At 35.7% G+C, this 20,843-nt stretch overlaps 1 protein-coding gene across 4 annotated transcripts; it reads left to right on the top strand.

The window, feature by feature from the left end:
* The first annotated feature begins 231 nt into the window (after positions 1-231).
* Positions 232-20,542, top strand: LOC120075580 (plastid division protein CDP1, chloroplastic). 4 transcript variants are annotated; one of them, XM_039029110.1, is made up of 13 exons: positions 232-399; positions 501-868; positions 3,892-4,005; positions 4,569-4,706; positions 5,791-5,895; positions 5,995-6,117; positions 7,577-7,945; positions 8,158-8,253; positions 8,381-8,506; positions 9,411-9,476; positions 9,596-10,360; positions 14,758-14,948; positions 20,245-20,329. In XM_039029110.1, the coding sequence occupies exons 2-13, from the start codon at positions 509-511 to the stop codon at positions 20,327-20,329; spliced, it is 2,538 nt and encodes an 845-aa protein (XP_038885038.1). In that variant the 5' UTR covers positions 232-399; positions 501-508. The 4 variants fall into 4 exon arrangements, with proteins under 4 accessions (XP_038885038.1, XP_038885039.1, XP_038885040.1 ...); XM_039029109.1 differs by lacking the exon at positions 232-399 and having other exon boundaries at positions 509-868; positions 20,245-20,542; XM_039029111.1 differs by lacking the exon at positions 3,892-4,005 and having other exon boundaries at positions 233-868; positions 20,245-20,542.
* Positions 20,543-20,843: the final 301 nt, after the last annotated feature.

The following is a 20,843-nucleotide window of genomic DNA, read 5'->3' as shown; positions in this document are numbered from 1 at the left end:
CATTGCCAACCCTAATAATATACAAATATATATATTGAAAAATTTTTGTTAAATAAGAGAACAACAACTCTTGTACAACTGTTGTAAGTTTATAATATATTTCAAGAATTGTCAAATCGTTCAATTGTGATATGGTAAACTAAAATGATGTAGAGGCATTAATAACCGTTAAGAAAAATCCGCGTATATTGAAAAAAAAAAGAAAAAAAAAAAGAAGAAATCAAAAGAAAAAGAACAAAAAAGGGCAATCAAAAGGAAAAGCAGATACAATGGTGGCATAAGGCAAGTCTTGTTATTGCAGCAAAGAGAAAGTTTGGCAGTGAAGAGTAAGAGCAAGTAAAGCAAATACAATGGAGTGTTGGGGGTTTTATCTCTTCTCCTTCCCACTTGATGCAAAAGGCAATTGTTTCTTACAATCTTCACCATAGAACACATACAACTGCCCGATTATGAACTTCGATTCATTCCTAAGCTTTGTTTTTGCCGAATGACAAATGCAGATTGAGATATGGCTTTATCATCCTACGCCATGCCTACAATTCCTTCCTCCTTTTGCTTTCTTTGCTTGTTTCATTTCAACAAATCCAACAATGGGTTTCACCAAGACACCAAGATTTACAAGGGTTTTGCTGGAATGACAGCCCCTTCCAGCTCCGGCGGAATGCGGGGCGGAAATGGGCTTTTAATTGGTTCGCTTTCGAGTCAGGCGGCTGATTTTCTTATCACTCCCCATAGTTCTTTGAATTGGAGATTGAATGCTCTCGGCATTGACTCGACTACCAGCTCCCAAACTCGTACCCCCACCATTCACGACAAAGGACCCAATGGCACCGCCGCCACACTTGAAATCCACGTTACTTGTTACCAGGTGATTCTCTACCACCCATCTCTCTTTTCCTCGTTTTGGGTAATGATTTAACTCATTATTTTACATTGATGATTTGCTACGGTTTGTGAGCTTTATTATTGTGGTTTACTGTTTTTCTTTTTTGCATTGATGGCTTGTTTGTTTGAAAACATTGGAAACATAACTGTAGAGGAGTTGGTCTATCTTTTCAATCTGATTAATTTATCACGTTGTTTTATTATTTTTTCTTTAAGATAGAATGTGCAGTTACGAACAGTGGAAGGTAATGGATACATCCTTTGATCTTTTGAAGCTTGGCTGTAATTAGTTCTCAGAGATTGTTGGATGACAAAATCATGTTAATGCCACTAGTTTAACCTTTAATATGAAGAAACATTAAATGACAAAATCCTATCCATGTGACATAAACTGACATTAATTTCTAGATTCTTTTAAATACTCGTGATGCCAACCAAGGAAGGCTCCCTTATTATGTCCACTCCCCAAGTTAAAGCATTATGTTTAGAAATAATGCTGAAATTCAGTCTCAATTGGCTAGCCTTCCTCTTCCCTATAACTATGCATTTTCTGTTTCTGGATCTTTTATGGTTATGCTTTGATTTTTGAAATTGTACTGCATTATTTTTTCTCCTCTGTGGAGTTTTGTATCAATCAATGAAAAGTTGTCTCGTGTCCAAAAAAAAAAAAAAAAAAAAACCCTCAGGGGCATTTATTCCCAACTTGTGAATTTCCTAGCAGATTCTGGAATTTTCTCTTAAAATCCTTTGGCTTGAAGATTCTATAGCGTTGTGACATTAATAGGCTTCTTCATTGCTTAGAGGTGGGACACCCCTTCAAAAGAATGAAGAGATACTTTGGATGCAGTTAATTCTTTTGAGGTTTTGGATGGAAAGATACAGCAGGATATGCAATAGCAAATATCAGCAGTATCGAAAATTTGTTGATGATGTTATTGTTTTATTAGTTCTTGGCTGGTGTAAATGTTTTCCCTCTCCCTTTAAAGATTATAGCTAAAATGATGTTTTGATGTGTGGCGGGATTTCTTTTCAGTTCAACAACATACAGGGTGGGGAGATTTGAATCTCTAACTTAATTGAGGATATATGCCTTGACTAGTTGGAATATGAACTATGTTGAGGTTGAGTAATAGACTTTCTTGAAGTTTCCTCTTCATTAGGGTCCAACACTCCTCTTTCTTAATATTTCTAACTATCAATGTAATATATTGTTTTTGATATATATATATTTGTTATATTTCTTTTAAACTAAAATCTAACCGCAAATTTTCTTTGGTTCTCAATGCAACTCCTCCTTGTTATCGACTTTGGAACACTCCATTGCATATAAGCAACAAGAACAACCTCAATAATTTCTTTCCTTCAACTAATGCATCCTAAAACTTGGAAATTCAATTCTCTATTACTTCTCTTTTGACTCTATCAAACAAGAATCTTAGAAATAATATTATAGACTCTCCAATGATTGAGAGATCTGAATCCTTCATGAACCTAAATAACTTAAAAGGCTTCTTTGGGACCATTTTGAGGTTGAAGATTAATAAAGGCAAGTGTGTCTTTTGGTATAAAAAGAACTATGTTTCTATAAACTTATGAATTATGTTCTCATTTGTCTGGTTTGAGTGACATTCCTATTTGTTATCTTTCCCTCGAGCCCCTTGCATGGTCGCAAAAGCAATGAGAAGCTCATGCAAGATTTTCTTTCGGAAGGGGTGGATGAAGGAAAATGCTTGCATTTGGTTAGTTGGGAAATTATTGGGAAGCCGGTCAGTCGGTTTTTTTTTTTTTTTGGGGGGGGGGGGGGGTTGTAATAAGACTTGCACAAAGCTTGGAAAATGGCTTTTGCCTTTTTCACCTTAGACTCGACTCCTTGTGGAATATGATTATTGTTAGCAAACATGACCCTCACCCCTATGATTGGTCGTTCGGTGGGGTTAAAGGCCCCTTTAGGAATCTTTGGAAGGGAGCCCCATTCCTTTTCCCACCTTGTTTGTTGTGTGGTGGGGGAAGGTAAGGATATGTATTTTTTGGGAGGATCAATTTTTGGACTGGTCAAGGATTTCAATTTCCTATTTGTTCGGGTTTCGTGGTTCTTTGATCGATAGGGAAACGATAGAGGTTGTCTCCCTTTTATCTTCGATAGGAGATTTTGATTTCAGAGTTGGGAGAAGAGATGTTCATGTTTGGAGTCTTGATCCTTTAGAAGGATTCTCTTGAAAATCATTTTTTTGGCATTTATTGGATCCCTTTCCTGTTAGGGAGTATGTCCTCGATATTTTGTGGAGGATTAAGGTTCCAAAGATTGTGAAGTTCTTCACTTGAAAAGTTTTACTCGATCGTGTGAACACTTCGTATTGGCTTTTTGAGAAATTTGCCTTCGTTAGTTGGCCCTTTTTATTGTATCCTTTGTTAGAAGGCAGAGGAAGACTTGGACTAATTGCTCTGAGGTTGTGAGTTTGTGAAGTTTGTGTGGAATCACTTCATCTAAGAGCTTGGTTTTACATGACTCATTAAAGGAATGTTGACAATGTGATTAGGGAATTCCTCCTCCATCCGCCCTTCAAAAAGAGGAGTCGTTTCTTATGGTTAGCAGAGGTATATGGTCTGTTACGTGACCTTTGGGATGAAAGAATAACAAAGTTTTTAGAGGTGTGGAAAGGAACTCAAGTGATGTTTGGTACTTAGTGAATTTTCATGTTTCCCTTTGAACTTCGATTTCGAAGACTTTTTGTAATCACTCCTTATATTTGACTTCGTTTGTTCCCCTTTCTGTAGAGGGGTTTTTGCGGGCTTTGGTTTTTGTTTGCCCTTGTATTTATTCATTTTTTCCTTAATGAAAGCAATTGTTTCTATAAAAAAGAAAAAAGAAAAAGTTTGACGTGTCTTTCATTTTCTCTAGTCTTACAAATGTATGCAATAATGACGTCAATAGTTTGTGATTACATCATCAACTCAATTTTTTATGTTATTCTTGCAAATAATATGATACAAATGTTCATTGTGCAGCTTATTGGTGTCCCAGATAAATCTGAAAAAGATGAGATTGTTAAATCAGTGATGGAATTAAGAAACATTGAAATTGAAGAAGGTTACTCCATTGATGCTATTGCATCTCGCCAGGTTGGTGGGGCCAATATTTGGTTTAGGTTCGAAGAGTTCTCTTGTCTTGTTATCATGAATAGCAATTTTCTATGATCGAAAACAATCTTATTAAGGATTGATTGGAATATTAATAAAATTTATTTGTTTGTTAGCTTATATTTTGTGTTTTAGTTAGTTACACCTTTGGCTGTTTGTTAGCTTCAGCTGTGGCCTATAAATTGTTGCACTTGTCCTTTGTTAAGGATTGATCGAAAACTTAATAACATCTCAAATTACGGGTTACATCAAAGTGCCTCTAAATGAAATCCCAGGTATTCGCTTTAAACTGAAAACTCCTAACCAACAGAAAACAAACTAATTTAAACAGAAAACTAATCACATGTTGTTTGCAAGTCTCTGATGCCTACATCATGACCAACTTTTTTTCTTCCTTGATAGTTATCTTCTTATTTATTTATTTTTTCACCAGTAATCCTCTTACAATTGAGGGGTCATATTAAGTTGTACATTATCATTTTATAGAACAGGAGAAACACGTATTTCTTCACATTTATATGATTCGATTTTGGGGTATTTTTCAGGATCTTTTAATGGATGTGAGAGATAAACTTCTATTTGAACCACATTATGCTGGTAACATGAAGGAAAACATCCCACCTAAGTCTTCCATTCGAATTCCTTGGGCTTGGTTGCCAGGTGCTCTTTGCCTTCTTCAAGAGGTAAGTTCAAGATTCATTGTACACTCACCTTCTTCTTTTTGAGCAATACGAGTTATTTTATGGACAATTTTCTTTTTAATATTTCATATTTAAAAATTAATGAAAAGTCTTATTTCCTTTTGAAAAGAAAAAAGATAATATGTAAATGCATTCAGATTTAGTTTAGTTTGCAACAGGATTGCTAAGGGATGTTACCAGGGACCTAGGGTATCAAAGGTATACTATTAATTAATTAGGGAAGTTGTTAATGTGATTTGCTATATATATAGTGAGTGGGAAAGAATGAATGTAGGCATTTATTTAGTGGGTTTAAGCTTGAGTGGTCTTAAGAGATCACTCAAGAGAGGGAGGATCTAGGTATCTTGAATTACTTGGCTTATCATGTGTAATTATTCTAGGTCTTATTTGGCTTGACTGGATGTCCCTTTTTGGTCCCCCCCCTTCTTTTATTTTTATTTAATTTTTGGTATAGTATTCCTCATGTTTTCTTCCATTTTTTCTTAATGAAAGTGTAGTTTTTCATCTAAAATACCATAGTTCTTTACTTTTTACCTTTTACATTTTATCATGTAATTGTTGGACCTTCCCTCTCCTGAAATCACTCAAGCCTAGACCAACTTAATCAATAAATAACTCATCCTTTTCCACTCACTCTATTTATAACAATTCACCACAACATTTGTAACGGATTAATAATGTACCCTTACTACCCCATTAACATTCCTAATTTATCCTAATAGCATTCCCATCAGTCTGTTAAATTATAGGGTGCATTGTTGAGGAATTATGTTTTTGCCCATCAAGTTTGATTCTCTCTTTTATAAAATATGCAACTTCTGTTTAATTGTTAATATTTCTCGCGTTGGCATTGGTTGAAATTTACAAAATCGGAACCACTTTGTTAGTAATTTTAGTTTGCAGGGCTCATTCTATTTGAATAACAATCTTTCATTTTTTTCTCAATAAAAGTTGTTTCATCTATAAAATAAAATCTTCTCCTTATTTTTCCCTCTTGAAGTGAGTTGAATTTCAAAGGGTTCCAGATGAAAGATGAGTATTCTAATTTTCTTTTCCAATTTTTTAGGTTGGAGAAGCCAAAATGGTGCTTGACATTGGACAGACAGTTGTCCAATGTCCAATGGCTAAGCCTTATATGCATGACATACTGCTCTCCATGGTATTAGCAGAGGTATGTTGTTATGGACAGTAGGCGGAGACTCTTGAAGCACCCCATTCTTATTTTAGTCTTGTTATATATCCTATTCTTATATTAGGTGCTTTCTTGAAGTGTGCAATTGCAAAACTCGGTTTTGAGAAGAACATGGTGTCTCAAGGATTTGAAGCTCTTGCACGTGCTCAATATCTACTAAGAAGTCAAACATCTCTTGGGAAACTAAAATTGTTATCTCAGGTGAAAGGCCCACTTCTTTTGCGTGTCAATTTTTCAAGCTAATAATTCATTAGGCATTTTTACCGCTCTATCTATTATGCATGTGGAGTCTTGTACCTTGAGTTTCCTGATCAATTCCTTTTCTTTATGGTAGTATATTCCCTTCCCTCCATAGGGGTTTCTAGCTTGTATATTGTCCAGAATATTTTTGAGAAGAAACTGACTTTTTTTTTTTTATTAAATTAGTGAACATATACTAAGTTCAATAGTTGGAGCAATAATGCCTTGGGACAGGCAAAAGGTTCTCTAGGATTAGTGCGGTTGGGCTAGATACCTAGGTATGAAAGAAAAAACTTGGAGCAATAAAATTTATAAGCTTGAAAACAATTTTAAAAATAGGGATTTTGAGCAATGGAAGGTTCTCTTCTTTCTCTCTTTAGTTTTCTGTTTATTTTCATTCTCTCCTTTGATCCTCAATGCGCAAGAGTTTATTTTCACTTTGGATTTTGGATTTGAGTAGTTGCGTTGAGGGCAAGTATTTTCATATTTAAAGAAAATGATAGGTTCACTATTGAAAACAGGGGAAGGAATATTCTGCTTCCTCCCCATCTATACCAAAACAAGTATTTTTATATTTGGACTAGAAATGATAGTTTCATTATCTTCCTACAATAGAGCAAATTTCCAATGTACTAAGAGTGATGTGGTAGTATTAGAGTAAATTAGGATATCTTGGTTAAATCCTTAATTGATTAGGATTGAGATTAGTTTTTTTATTGATTAGGATTATGATTAGTTCCCTTGGCTTCATAGGACTGGGATTAGTTTCTTTGATTAATTAGGATTAGGATTAGTTTACTCTACCATTCTCTATCAATAGAGGAATTGTCTTCTTGTATTCGTAACTGTTGATGCATAATAAAGACTTTGATTTGATTCTTGGAGAAATTCTCCTTTTATCTTCTAGGCTATATCAAAGAGACTTCCAAAGAAACAATTTGACAAACTAATTAACAAGCTGGCTATAGAGGACATCTTTAAACCAACTTGAGTGGAAGTGTTTGAATTTCTACTACTTAGAAATATTTATGTGTAGATATTGGAGGTCAATATTTGGCCTTATGTGTTCTTACTATTATTTTTCTTTATTTGTAATAGTTCTTTGTTCTATAAGAAGACCTAAGTTGCATATATTAATATGTATAGATATATTTTGATTTTCTCAAAATTTCAAGTAGCCGTGGAATTTGTCAGACATTTGGGATGTAAAACAATTTAGGGATGACATGTTTTTTCCTTTTTGGTTTCTTTATGCCGTCCCAGTGTATTTTGCCCCTCTACATTATTTTTGTTACTTCCATTATTAAAATGTTGCATATTCTAAATTTTATGGAATGTTGATCTGTTTTATCATTCAGCTAACATATTTTCTGGGAAACGGAACAACCAAATGAATACTTTTTGCTGCCCCTGGTTTCAGATTGAAGAATCTTTGGAGGAACTTGCACCTGCTTGCACATTGGAGTTGTTGGCTCTGCCTAACTTACCCATGAATGCTGAACGGAGAGCAGGAGCAATTGCAGCACTACGTGAATTGCTAAGACAAGGTCTTGACGTGGAAACATCATGCCAGGTTCAGGATTGGCCATGCTTCTTAAGCCAAGCTCTTGGTAGGTTAATGGCTGCAGAAGTGGTTGATCTTCTTCCATGGGATGAATTAGCTCTTATAAGAAAGAATAAAAAATCAATCGAGTCACAGAATCAAAGGGTCGTGGTTGATTTTGATTGCTTCTTTATGGCTTTTAAAGCTCATCTTGCCCTTGGGTTTTCAAGCAGGCAGACAGAGTTGGTAATTTCACTTTTGCAGCTGATGCTATTGCATATAGAAAAGTTTTGTTTATTGGCACACATGCATATCGCCTTGCTCAAAATATTTTTGAAGATGATTGAATAATAATCACTAAAAACTTAGTTTCATAGTTAAGAAAACATCTAAAAACATAAGAGCAAATTGGTACGTTTACTTTCATTAATGCTATGTCATATACTATTCTTATGTAGATTGAAAAAGCAAAAACTATATGTGAATGTCTGATAGCATCAGAGGGTGTTGATCTGAAACTTGAGGAGGCTTTTTGCGATTTTCTTCTTGGTCAGGTAGATTGTTTTTATTATCGTATATGTAACCCAGACGTGGTAATCTAATTTCATGATCTTAACCTATCTTAAATTACTAAAATTTGATATTGAGTGTTAACTCTTATTCTTGCTATTATGTTTCCAGTGCAGTGATTCTGAGGTTTTTGAAAAGCTTCAACAGTCTATTTTAAATTCAAAACCAGCTATGCCTACCCGATCGTCAAATTTAGCAATGGAGAAAAAGCATGCAGAGAACACATACCAATTGTTGGTAAATTCTCCTTTTAAACAGATAGGATGCTTAAAAAAAAAAAGGAACTGAGGGTATATTCTGTTAAGATAAATATAGACATATATTGAAGCCCAATTTAGTATGGGATGTTTTATTCGTCAGTTATCTAGTCTTTTTAAGTGTTTGTGCAATGTGGGTGTTGTATTTTAGTCTTTGTTGGCTTCTGTTGCTACTTTTGTAATTTTTCATGTCCTCAATGAAAAGTTTCGGTTTCCCTTGAAAAAAAAACTTTTAAAGGATGGAAGACTAAAAAACTCCTATTTGCAGATATACTATAACAGACACAATGCTATTGATTTTGACATTTTAGATTAAGTATATATTTCTTAAAATTTTGAAATTTGTTGTTTGATACAAGGTTTCTATGGTTTTCAAAATACTTCTCAATGGTTCGCCAATGTCTATGACCATACATCCAAAATCTCATTTTGGACTATGGTTATGCTGTTCGTACATATCGTTTGTTTCAAATTTGGTCTCATTTGTGATACGTTTTTTTGGAAATTTTGTTATACAGAATATTTAATATTTGCAGGAATATGAAAATATAAAATATACGTAGCTTGGGAGGCCTATCACTTTTCCTACAATATGCACTTCTTATACTTGTTAGTTTTATTTATTTATTTATTTTTTGAAACGGAAACAACACTTTTCATTGAGGACATGAAACAAGACTAATGCTCGAATTACAAAAAAAACAATCGAACTAACAAGAACTAGAACTAAGGATCAGCAGGTGCACCTGGTTATCTCAACTAGGTTGACACACCATACCCTCATCACATCCCAAAACAAAATATGACAATATTTAGTTTAAAATTCTTTATCCGCTTTTCCTGACGTCTCTTTTTATATCTGAAAGCCTGTTGAACTTGAGCAGGAAATATGGTTGAAGGATACTGTACTTGGTGTCTTTAAAGATACGAGGGATTGCTCCCTGACACTGGTGAGATTCATACCAATAGATCAGATTTGAGAACTCTTTTTTTAAACATAAAGCGTATACTGAACTTAGTAGTGGCAAGCATTATTTATTTATTTGTTTATTTTTTAATGTTTGTTCAGGTTAGTTTTCTCCGCGGTGAGAAGAAAATGGATGCAAAGAAGAAAATTAACCATTCTCAGCAGCAGATTATAGTTCCCACAAATAACAGGCCCATATCCACTTCCTCTCTGTCAGAGTGGAGGGATGTTGAGAACTCCTTCCTTAATTCGAATTCTTCCCAAAATCTTGGGAATATCATTAGACGTTTAACTCCTACTAACTTGCCAAGTCAATTAGGAACGGGAAAAAAAAAGACTGATGCCAACTCATCATCAGTTCAATTGAAAAGGGACCTTCGCATAAAGAGATGGAAAATTTCAGAATTGTGGTTCGCCAGGGGCAGTCTTGTCGATAAAATGAAAGTTCTTGTCATAATTGGGTGTATTAGTTTTGCTTCCTTCAATCTAATGAGCACGATGATAAAGATGAAACCTTTTCCTACATGGACCCCGCATAAAGCAAGCCTGAATACCAGCTCTGTTTTCAGCGATGAGGGTCTGTCTCTAGATAATGTTATAGTGCCTCCAAATACGAAGAGCAAAGCAAATCTTAGTAGTAGTCTTAAAAGGCTTTTGTCAAAGTTAATGAGGAAGGGTAGGAACTTAGCAGGCACAAGTGATATGCTACTGTCATCTGCAATTACAGCTTCAAATCAGAAGCTGATGTTGGTTGAGGAAGCTGAAGCCCTTGTGAAGCAATGGCAAACGATTAAAGCTGAAGCTTTGGGACCTAACTATCAAATTTACAGGCTTGCTAAAATTCTTGATGGAACAATGCTTTCCCAGGTAAAATTCATTGAAGTTCAAGCTGCTTTCGTCACAATCTAGGATCAATATTTCTTGTATATGAGAAACTGAAACTTACTAAGTACATACGTATAAAAGAAACCAAAAAGATCGATAGCAACTATTGAAGTCATCTAACAACGAAAAAAAATACTAAATAAGGAAAAATTTCCTGGAATGACAGAAGATGTCAAGGACAAAGCTGCTACTTTTATTTTCAACATTTGTATAGAATTTTGGGACGTCTTCAAAAAGAATAGGAAACCGAGAATGTCATTAGACGAATCTATTTCTCAAAGAATAGAAACAAAAACCAAGAATCTTGTAATGGAAATATTATTGGACACCTAAGTTTATCTTCTCATGGGAGAGAAGATAAACCGAACAATGAGTGATAAACTAGTTTGTCACGCATCACTTCCAACCACCTTCCCCTCAACAACTACCAATGATGAGATTCTTAGTCAAAACCATCTACTAAAGTCTTGGAAACATTCCTTTTTGGGCCTAACTACAAATCCTCCCGAAAGTAAATTCATCGTCCATCTCCTTGCTTGAACCTAGTCATAACCTTCAACCTCTGGTTCCAATTTCCAAATGAATCGCTAGAAGCTCTTGCCATTCTTCTGGTTTATTATTATTATTATCATTTTTAACAAGAAACATAATTTTCATTATATATATATATATATTTTAAAAAATCTTTTGGCCCTTCATTTTAGTGAACTGTCATTACTTTGTTCCCTTATTTTCTCTATTTCACTTTGTAATCATTGGACTTCAGACTCGAGAAGGAATCTCCAAATCCATTTTGCAAGCTGGGTTGTTTGTGCCTCCTTAGCATTTTCAGCCTGATGTCTTCTGTTTTAATTAGTGGAGAGAATATGCTGTACTTTTGTAGATGACATCCTTCCTCCTACATATTCATCACCCATATAAACAAAAGTCCCTTATGTTTAAAAATTAATTGTATATCAATTAAGCTTATTAATGAAAATAGCGCTAATAAAGATGGAAATATTAATTGTATATCTATTAAGCTCTATTTTATTAATGAAAATAACATCTGCACGCATATGAAAAAGAGGCATGTTTGCCTGAGGAATGTGAGCTACTCCTTTCTTATCCATGGGAGCCTTGGGGTAAAGTGACAACGTCGAGAAGTTTGAGGCAGGGAGATTCCCTTTTCCCCTTTTCGTTTCTTCTAGTAGTGGACATCCTCAGTAGAATGGTAAGAGTGTGTCGAAGGTAATGTCATTGAGCCATTTGAGGGTAGTAAGGATGGGGTGGCCCATTCCGATCTTCAATTTGTTGATGACACTCTTTTCTTTTACCAGATGCTGAATCACACTCTTGTCTTCTTTGAGGAGATGTTGGGTTTGAAGATTAACAAGGGGGATTCTCAAACCCGACATCTCCTCAAAGAAGGCAAGAGCATGATTCAGCATGATCGAAAAATGATCTGAAGTTGGCGTCATCAACTGTAAGGCTTTTACATTTGTATAAAGATCGAGCCAACTTTAGAAGCAAAAAATCTATTAGTTTTGGTTAACCGTGGAGCTTCCTTACCATTCGACCACGTAAAATTAGCATTTGAAAGTGGAGCATTAATTTTCCAACAACATTCTACAAAAATATGTTAATTACCAGACCATTTCTCCATAGGAGCTGGCAACATCTGTTCTGTATGAAGGGCGTTGTCAAACATTCAGTGTACGAGAAAGACAGTAGAGCAACATGTGGATCTTGCAATAATCTTTGTTGGTTCAGAGGATCTCCTTGGAAGCATTTGGTAAATCAGGAGGTATTCTCACATTTGTTGGGTGATATTCATTTATGACGTTACTGTTTACACAGAAAACGTTTCCCTTGGCTGGAAAATCACATCTTTTTCTCCCTTGATGCTTGGAACCATGGTGCATTGGGGGAGACTGCATCATTACCAGATAATAGGTTCAAAGTTGTGGGATTAGCAACAAGAGAATAGAACTTAACATTGCTGTTCATTTGGTTTGGAAGAAGAGTATTCAACGTTCTCTCTCAAGACAGGACACTTCCTTATTCATATCGCCCTTGGATTCCTCAAGTCAAAGTCTTATCAAGTGATTCTATAGCTAAGCATTTTGATGATTATTCACCTTGAGATTTCTGTTCAACTAAATTATTTTTACTTCTTCAAAGCTTTCGTCTATATTGATTTGGAAATAGTTTCAAGTGAAGAAGAAAAACCCAATGAAGAAGATGAAAAAAAATATCAAACACCGAGCAAAAATCGAACAAGAACAACGTCACACTAATTGCGGTGGAAATGGATCATTAAGCTGTCAAAGAACTTGAAGCGAATGATAAAGAAGACGTGATTCTTGAACAATTCTCCTTGGAAGGTGGTTTTTTAGTGATTGGTCCTTTGAATGCGGTTTTGAATGAGCTTGAAGAAAACATCTTTTTTGGGTTTATGCCCGATGGAGAAGTTCATCTTTTGATGGCAATATTGGATTTTTTGTCTCGAATTTATCTCTTTGATCATAATATTTTTGTTCAAAATGTAGGAGGTTGATTTGGTCATACTCCATTGAACAAGTTTATTTCATTCATTGTTTCATACTTTTTTTGTTTTTAAAATTCGAGGACGAGTTTTTTTTTTTGGAGGGGTAGAATGATGTAAGAAGAATAGGGATTAATTGAGTAATTAGGCAATATTCTAGGTTAATTCCCTTTTTACCCCTACTTGTTGTAAACCTCTATAAATAGGAACATTTCCTTCTTGTATGAAACACATTATCATTCGAATAAAAGATTCAAAATCTTAATTCTTGGAGGATTACTCCTTGAGCCTACTTAGACTACACCAGTTTCTTTGTGGGATCTCGTGGTGGACAAAGTTCGTATTAGGTTGGCTGCTTGGAAGAAGGGTTTCTTTTCTAAAGCGGGCCATCTTACCTTGATTAAGTCTGTCAGCGGCATTCCAGTTTATTTCTTTTCTCTCTTTAGAGCCATGGGTGACGTGTATAAGCGTTTGGAGAGCTTGATACGTGACTTCCTTTGGGAAGGGATTGATGAAGGAAAAGGAAAAGGCTCGCACTTAATTAGATGAGAGGTTATCGAAAAACCGATTTTATTGGGGGTTAGAAATTGGCAACCTCAGGATTCGTAACAAAGCCTTTTTAACCAAATGGTTGTGACACTTTTCCTCTGAGCCCAATTCTCTATGGCGTAGGATTATTGTTGGTAAACATGGCCCCCGTTCTTTTGAGTGGTTGGCTAGAGGGATTAAAGGCACTTATTGGAATCTTTGGAAAGATATTTCAAAAGAGCTCCCTGCTTTTGTTCTTTGGGTTCGGTGTGTGATGGGGGGAGAGATGTACTTTTGGGACGATCACTGGGTGGGGGAGGGACCTCTCTACGATTCATTTTCCCGGTGTATCATTTGTTTTTGTTTAAAAAATCAATTTATGGCTGATTTTCTAATGTGGATAGGGAGTTCTTGCTCGTTTTCCTTCGGGTTCCATTGTGCTCTTTTCGACGGGGAAACAACGGATGTGGTTGCTCTCCTTTCCCTTCTTAAGAGTCACCCCATTTGTCTTGGGAGGAGAGGTGTGAGAATTTGGAGCCCGAATCCTTTGAAAAGATTCTCGTGTAAGTCTTTGTTCTAGTGTTTGGTTGATCCTTCTCCTTTTCGTGAGTCTGTTTTTTCGTCGTTGTGGAGGATTAAGGTTCCTAGAACGGTGAGATTTTTCACTTCGCAGGTTCTTCATGGTCGTATTAGCACGTTAAATAGGCATGTTAGGAAGATGTCATCGCTGGTTGGGCCTTTCTATTGTATTTTGTTTCAGAAGGTGAAGGAAGACTTGGACCATATTCTTTGGCGTTGCGAGTTTGCGAGCTATGTTTGGGACTCTTTTTTTTTAGACATTTGGCTTGATGTGTGCTCGTCATAGTGATGTTAGAAATATGATCGAGTTCCTCTTCAATCAGCCGTTTGGGGAGAGGCTATTTTCTCTGGCTTACTAGCGTTTGTGCTGTTATTTGGGTATTGTGGCATGAAAGGAATAGTACGCTGTTTAGGGGGGTTGAGAGAGATTCTAGAGATATATGGTTCCCTTGTTCGCTTTCATTTTTTCTATTGGGCTTCAATTTCGAAGGTTTTTTGTAATTATTCAATTGACATGATTTTGTATAGCAGGAGTCTCTTTTTGTTAAAGGAGTTCCCTTTTTCGTGGGCTTGGTTTTTGTATGCCTGTGTATTTTTTTTTTCCTCAATGAAAGTTGTTCTTATAAAAAAAAAATGAAAAAGAGGCATGGGGAGAAGTAACTAATTTATTGAAATAAGATTTGTTGGCTTTATCTTTTGGATTGATGGAAGTTCAATATTGTATTGTTTTCTTTTTGGTTTATAGTGGCAAGCTCTAGCTGATGCCGCAAAAGCTAAATCATGCTATTGGAGATTTGTTTTGCTGCAATTGTCTGTCCTACGAGCTGAACTTTTGTCAGATAAGTTTGGAGCAATGACATTAGAAATTGAGGTTCATTTAGAGGAAGCAGCTGAGCTCGTCAATGAAGCTGAACCAAAGAACCCAAGCTATTATAGGTAACTGGAATCAATTAATTGTATTTCATATACAGTCTTTTCCCCCTTTTTTAATGATAAACAAAATTTTCATCGATATCGTGGAAAGATACAGAAACAAACCCCACTTCTGAAAAAGCCACAGCAAATAGCAAATAGCAAATAGAAACCTAATGGTTTTAATAGCACTGATTCATAATTGTGCCACTGGAAATTGAATTGTTGGAAGAACAGATACCAAAAATTCAGCGCATAAGAGTAGTTAAGGATGTGATTTTGATCTTCTAAAGTAAAAACACAGAACACAAATTGAGGGGAGTATCAAAAAGTAAGACACCTCATGTGAACATCTGCTGCATTCCGTTCTTTATATGGCAGAATCCACCCTAAAACACTGACCTTCTTGGGCCTTTTTGTCTTCCAAATTGCAAGAGGTATAAGAAAACGTTTGTTTGTAGAATTAGCTGAATTAAAGCCTGCAAGGGGCAATTTTTCAAATATTCTCATCCTCCCTAACAATCGGAGTAATGCCATTTAGATTGGCTAAAAGGAGAGAAAAATCCCCCATTTCATAATCCTTCAAATTGTAATGAGTAATAATCTTCCAGGAACAATTTGCAGTCGGGATCTGAAACTGAACAATCAGGCACTGAAAAAAATTTGAAAAGACAAATGAACCTTGACTTTATAGTAGAACTCCCGCACCACTCATCATTCTAGTCTTGAACTAGACTACATTATCAATTTAAAAAGAACAATTAAATATGCTATTTTGTAGAGCCTTTTGATGGGCGTTATAGTACATTCTTTAGAATGTTGGAGAGATCTTTTTGGTGATGTTTGGTCTTGGTTAGATTTCGTTTTTCTATTTTTTTATTTTTTTATTGGGCTCCAGCTACTAAGTTATTTAGTAATTCTTTGGAGAGGCTTATGCCAGGCATGGTGGCTAGACTGGTGGAATTTGGAGGTTTGGGAATAGAGAATCTTAGGGCACATAATGAGACCTTGCTATCCAAGTGGTCGTGGTGGTTTCCTAAAGAGTATGATAATATTTGGCACAAGATTATTATGGGCATCTATGGGCCCCATCCCATTGAATGACTTTCACGCATCAGCTTAAGCTTTTGGGTCAATCGGTAATTTAAGAGATAGGTACTACTATAAATCCTTAGAAAACTATTTTGACGGGTTCCCTTCTCTCAATTGGTTCATTGTTGAGTGGTCAAGGGTTGAACACTTATTTCGTGGAAGATAAGTGATTGGAGGATAGTCTCCTCTGCTCTCTTTGTTTCTTCTTCAACATTTGTCCCGTTCACAATTTTATTTATTGGGATAGATCTTTTGGGATCTTTTCTTCTATCTCCTTTGGTTTTCGTTAGCCCTCTCTGATAGGGAGTTTAATGAAATGTGTCCTTTGCTTTGATCGGTGATTTTGCTATTTATGGGAAGAGAAGACTTTCACTTGTGGAGTGCTAGTCCTTGGGACGAATTTTTCTGTAGCTCATTCATTCATTGTTGGTGACCTCTCCTTATTCGAGTTCTCCCATTCTTTCCTTGCTTTGGAAGATCAAACTTTCAAAGAAGGTTAAGCTTTTTGTTTGACAAATCCTCCATGGCAGGGTTAATATATTAGATCATGTTCGAAGGTTTTCACTCAAGTTGACTGGTGATTGACTGAAATGTGCACAATGTCAAACAAGTAGTAAATAGAAATATTTAGAATATCGTGTCCAAGGGAATGGTTTAAACAAAATTTTGAAGTTGAAAATTTTCGAAAAAGAGAACAACTTGGTAACCGATGTAAAAATAATTTTGGAAGAGGTTTTTAAAAAGAAAAATATCAATGACAAAGAAGGGATGGTGTGAAACCAAAAATCTAATATTTTGAATCAATGATTCTCTCCTCAAAATGAGGGAAGAGACTTTATTTATAGAGAAAGATTACAAGTTTGTTCAAAACTAAAAACTAACTATAGTTAAAGTCAAAACTAACAAACTAACTATAGCTAATTAAAGAAGTAAGCCTTCTAGTTACATCAAATCCACCCCCTCAAGATTGGACTCGTCTTCGAGGCAATTAGGATGCTAAATGTAAGCTGTCCGGAGCAAAAATAAGGTTTGAGATCAGCAACATTGAATATTGGATTAATATATAGATCACAAGACAACTCAATGCGGTAACTTCATTTGGCCATCGGTCTGCAAATGAGAAGTAGCACTTAAATGCAGTTTTCCATTCATCTCTCAGCCTTATTTGAGTTTGGTGGTATTCACTCTGCAAGTCCTCTTTTGAAAAAATCAAGGCTCCTCCCGGGATTAGGTCAACGTGGTGTTGAACATTTCTCAATGGGGGCAGCCCCTCGGGTTCTCCTTTAAGGAGGGGGAATTCATCGAACAATTCTTGTATCATCGGAGGATTCCCATTCTCTTGTATTTCCTCGGACTTATCAACAACAAGTCCTAATATATCTTCTTCTCTTTCTTTCATCAAAGTTTTTCCACTAATTGTTATAAACAAGTGGCTGCTGTCTTCCTTTTTCATCTTTACGCCTTTATCATTCTTCTTGTTTAGTGGAAGTAAGACCACTTTCTTGCCCATCCAATTAAACTCGTATGTATTCTCTCTCCCCTTGTGTAAGGTTCGAGTATCATATTGCCATGGTCTCCATAACAATATGTGACATACATCCATTTCCAATACATCACATACTATTTGGTCCTTGTAGCTATTACCAATTGAAAGGGGAATGGTGCAAATTTCACTTACTTGTGCTTCGCCACCTTTCTTTACCCATGCTATCTTGTATGAGTTTGGATGAGTCTCCACTATGAGATTTAGAGCTGCCACTAGCTTTTTGGAGACAAAATTCTCGCTACTTCCACTGTCTATGATGACATTGCATATCTTGTTGATTGTACACCTTGTTTTGAAAAGACAATACCTTTGGGGGTTCAAATCCTCTTTAGGAGTGATTAACATTCTTTGGAGAACACAAGAGAGTCTATCACCATCATCCGGTTCAATGAACTCGGCTTCCTCATTTTCTTCTTCACTATTTTCAGCCATCATTTCTTCTTCCTCTTCTATGTAAGCTACTGTTTTTCGTTGGGGGCATGCATTAGATAGATGACCAACTTGGCCACATCGAAAGCATTTGCCCAAAGAAGGCCTATTGTAGGGATTTTGAGCTCTCTTCTTGAATGTGGTCTCGGTCTTTTTCTTTTCACTTCCTTCTTGATTTTCTTTATCTTTGTCTTTGGTCAAGGCTGGTGGATTTGGAGGATTTGGTGCTTTACTTGCAGCACTAACCCTTTTGCTTGTGGAGGCTTCCCAAGCGGACCTTCTTGATGAATTCTTGACTCGGATTTCGTTCATCTCCTCCACAGTTTCAACAAAGAGATAGATTCAGTAAAAGAGTGGAAAGGTTGTAGTTTTACCTTTTCTTTGATATCCATGCGTAGACCTCCAATAAACCTTGCAATCAAATGTTGCTCACCCTCCATAAGGTTTGTTCTTGCTCCTAGTCGATGGAATTCTTCAATGTAATCAGCCACCGATCGTCCTCCTTGTCTACAATTTTGATATTGGCTATACAAGGTTTGTTTGTAATTAGGAGGTAGGAAGTGTTCCTTCATTAACCTTTTCATCTTCTCCCATGAATGAATTGGTCTTCTGCCAATTCTTCTTCGATTGATCTCAAGTTGATCTCACTAAGCCGAGGCGCCAACTTTTAACTTTAGTGCCACGAGATGCACTTTCTTGTGCTCGGGAGTGTTCATGTATGTGAAGAAATTTTCTGTGTTCTTGATCCAATCAAGAAATGCCTCAATGTCTCGCTTCCCATTGTAACTTGGTAAGTCAATTTTCATCTTGAAATCATTGTCCTCACTTCTCTCGCCCCTTCCTCTTCTTGGCACAAAGAATTCTTCTTCTTGATCATATTCACTAGATGAATCCCAATCTTGGTTTTCTTGATATCTTTCTTGGCCAATTGGTTGTCTTCTTAGATTTTCATGGTGCTGTCTTTGAATTCTTGGATGTCTTTCTTGAAATATTTCTTGCTGGTTTTGGCCATTTCTTGCCCGTCCGCCGCCTCTTCTTCCTCTTCCTCCCCATTCTTGATCAACTGGTTGAATATTCTCTCGATTTTGAGGTGCGGTTGCAAGTATTTCAACTCTTCTAGCAAGGGTTTCCATGCTTTCTTGAAGGTTTGTTAAGGTGCCATGAATTCCCTCCAATGAGTTATCAACGGACAGCAAGCGTCGGGTTGAGGTTCTTGGAGAGAGGGTGGGAGTATCTTCCACCTCTTGTTCTTGCCCGTGTACATCTCCTTCGATTGGTTGATGGGCTCTCCTTCCCGCCATCGATTCTCAAATTTTGGAGTGCTCTGATACAATTTTGGTGTGAAACCAAAAATCTAATATTTTGAATCAATGAATCTCTCCTCAAAATGAGGGAAGAGGCTTTATTTATGGAGAAAGATTACAAGTTTGTTCAAAACTAACAAACTAACTATAGTTAAAGTCAAAACTAACAAACTAACTATAGCTGATTAAAGAAGTAAGCCTTCTAGTTTGTTCATGGCCCTTTGAAAGTAAATGTAGCATAATATTCATTTTGTATCTTTGACTCAATTTCAATACATGGTGGATAGAATTTAACATCTATAACATATTCAACCTTCTTTGAAGTATCTTTAGGAAGCTAAACCATTAAACCTATATAGTCATAATGTGAATTTAGTTAAATAAAAGCACCTTTTAGTTCTAAAGGTGTCGCTCTATGTCTAGAGTCAAAAGTAAACCATTTTTTTTTCTAATTATAGCCAAGAATTGATCTAAACTAATTATGAAATTCAATGAGAAAGATTGCAACTACTTCAAACTCTCATTTTCTCAATCACAGAAACTTCAAAAAGAGTCAAATTAAATTTGGTAAATTAAACTTGAAAAAATGGAAAAAAATGGAATTGCATAAGGTTAAGCTTCCTCCTCTCGTACAATCATTTTACTACATGGATTGCGTCCATTTTTAGTTTTTGCTATTGTTCTTCTTATCAACTTAATGATATATTTTATTTAGAGTGAATTACTTGTATACTTTGATATTAAGTATAGTAGCTTACTGATATATACTTTGGTTTATCAATAACTTTTTTACATATTCATAAAAGATTGAAGAATGTTAAACTCTTCGCTATTATTCTGCTATGTTTTATAGGTCTATTTGAATGATGAAGAATATTCATATTTCATAACTCTTAGCACTTCTATTTCTTGCAACTTGAAACTTCTATTGATCCTTTGTCACATGCAGCAATTATAAAGTTCGTTATTTGGTGAAGAGGCAACAGGATGGTTCTTGGAAGTTCTATGAAGGTGATATACTAGTACCAACTTAGTATAGACATTCTTTTTTAAGACACAGAATTTTTGCTCATTTGGTCTCTGGAAAAAAGAAAAAGAAAAAGATGTAATGTTCTACACGGATAACTCTGCACTAACACCATGCCCAAGGGTTTGTAATATTTTATGGATCTATGCCTCTGAAGTGTCTGCTTGTAAAGTATTTGATTCTTTGGTCGTTAATAACATTCAAGTTTATGTTTAGTATACATGTCTTAGCTTACTGACGATAGACAAGAACTGTTCTATAGATTGTATAACTGTATTCTTGAGTTCCAAACACGTGTCTAGATTACTCTAGAAAGTGTATGAGAGAGTTTTCAAACTTGCTCGCTATATTGATTACTTCACTCCGGACTTTGGCTAGAAATAAGAATATTTTCTTCATAAATGTATATTTATTGGAAGGTGTTTTCTTGCCATATTTTTTGAAAGTAATTAAACAAACAGCTGAGTACTTGCAAGATTGGCAAACAAATTTTGAGGGCCATACTATTTTAACTTTGCAAA

This window comes from Benincasa hispida, chromosome 4, assembly GCF_009727055.1.
Source record: "Benincasa hispida cultivar B227 chromosome 4, ASM972705v1, whole genome shotgun sequence".
Taxonomy (NCBI): Eukaryota; Viridiplantae; Streptophyta; class Magnoliopsida; order Cucurbitales; family Cucurbitaceae; genus Benincasa; species Benincasa hispida.
This window is presented reverse-complemented; position numbering and strand designations above follow the sequence as displayed.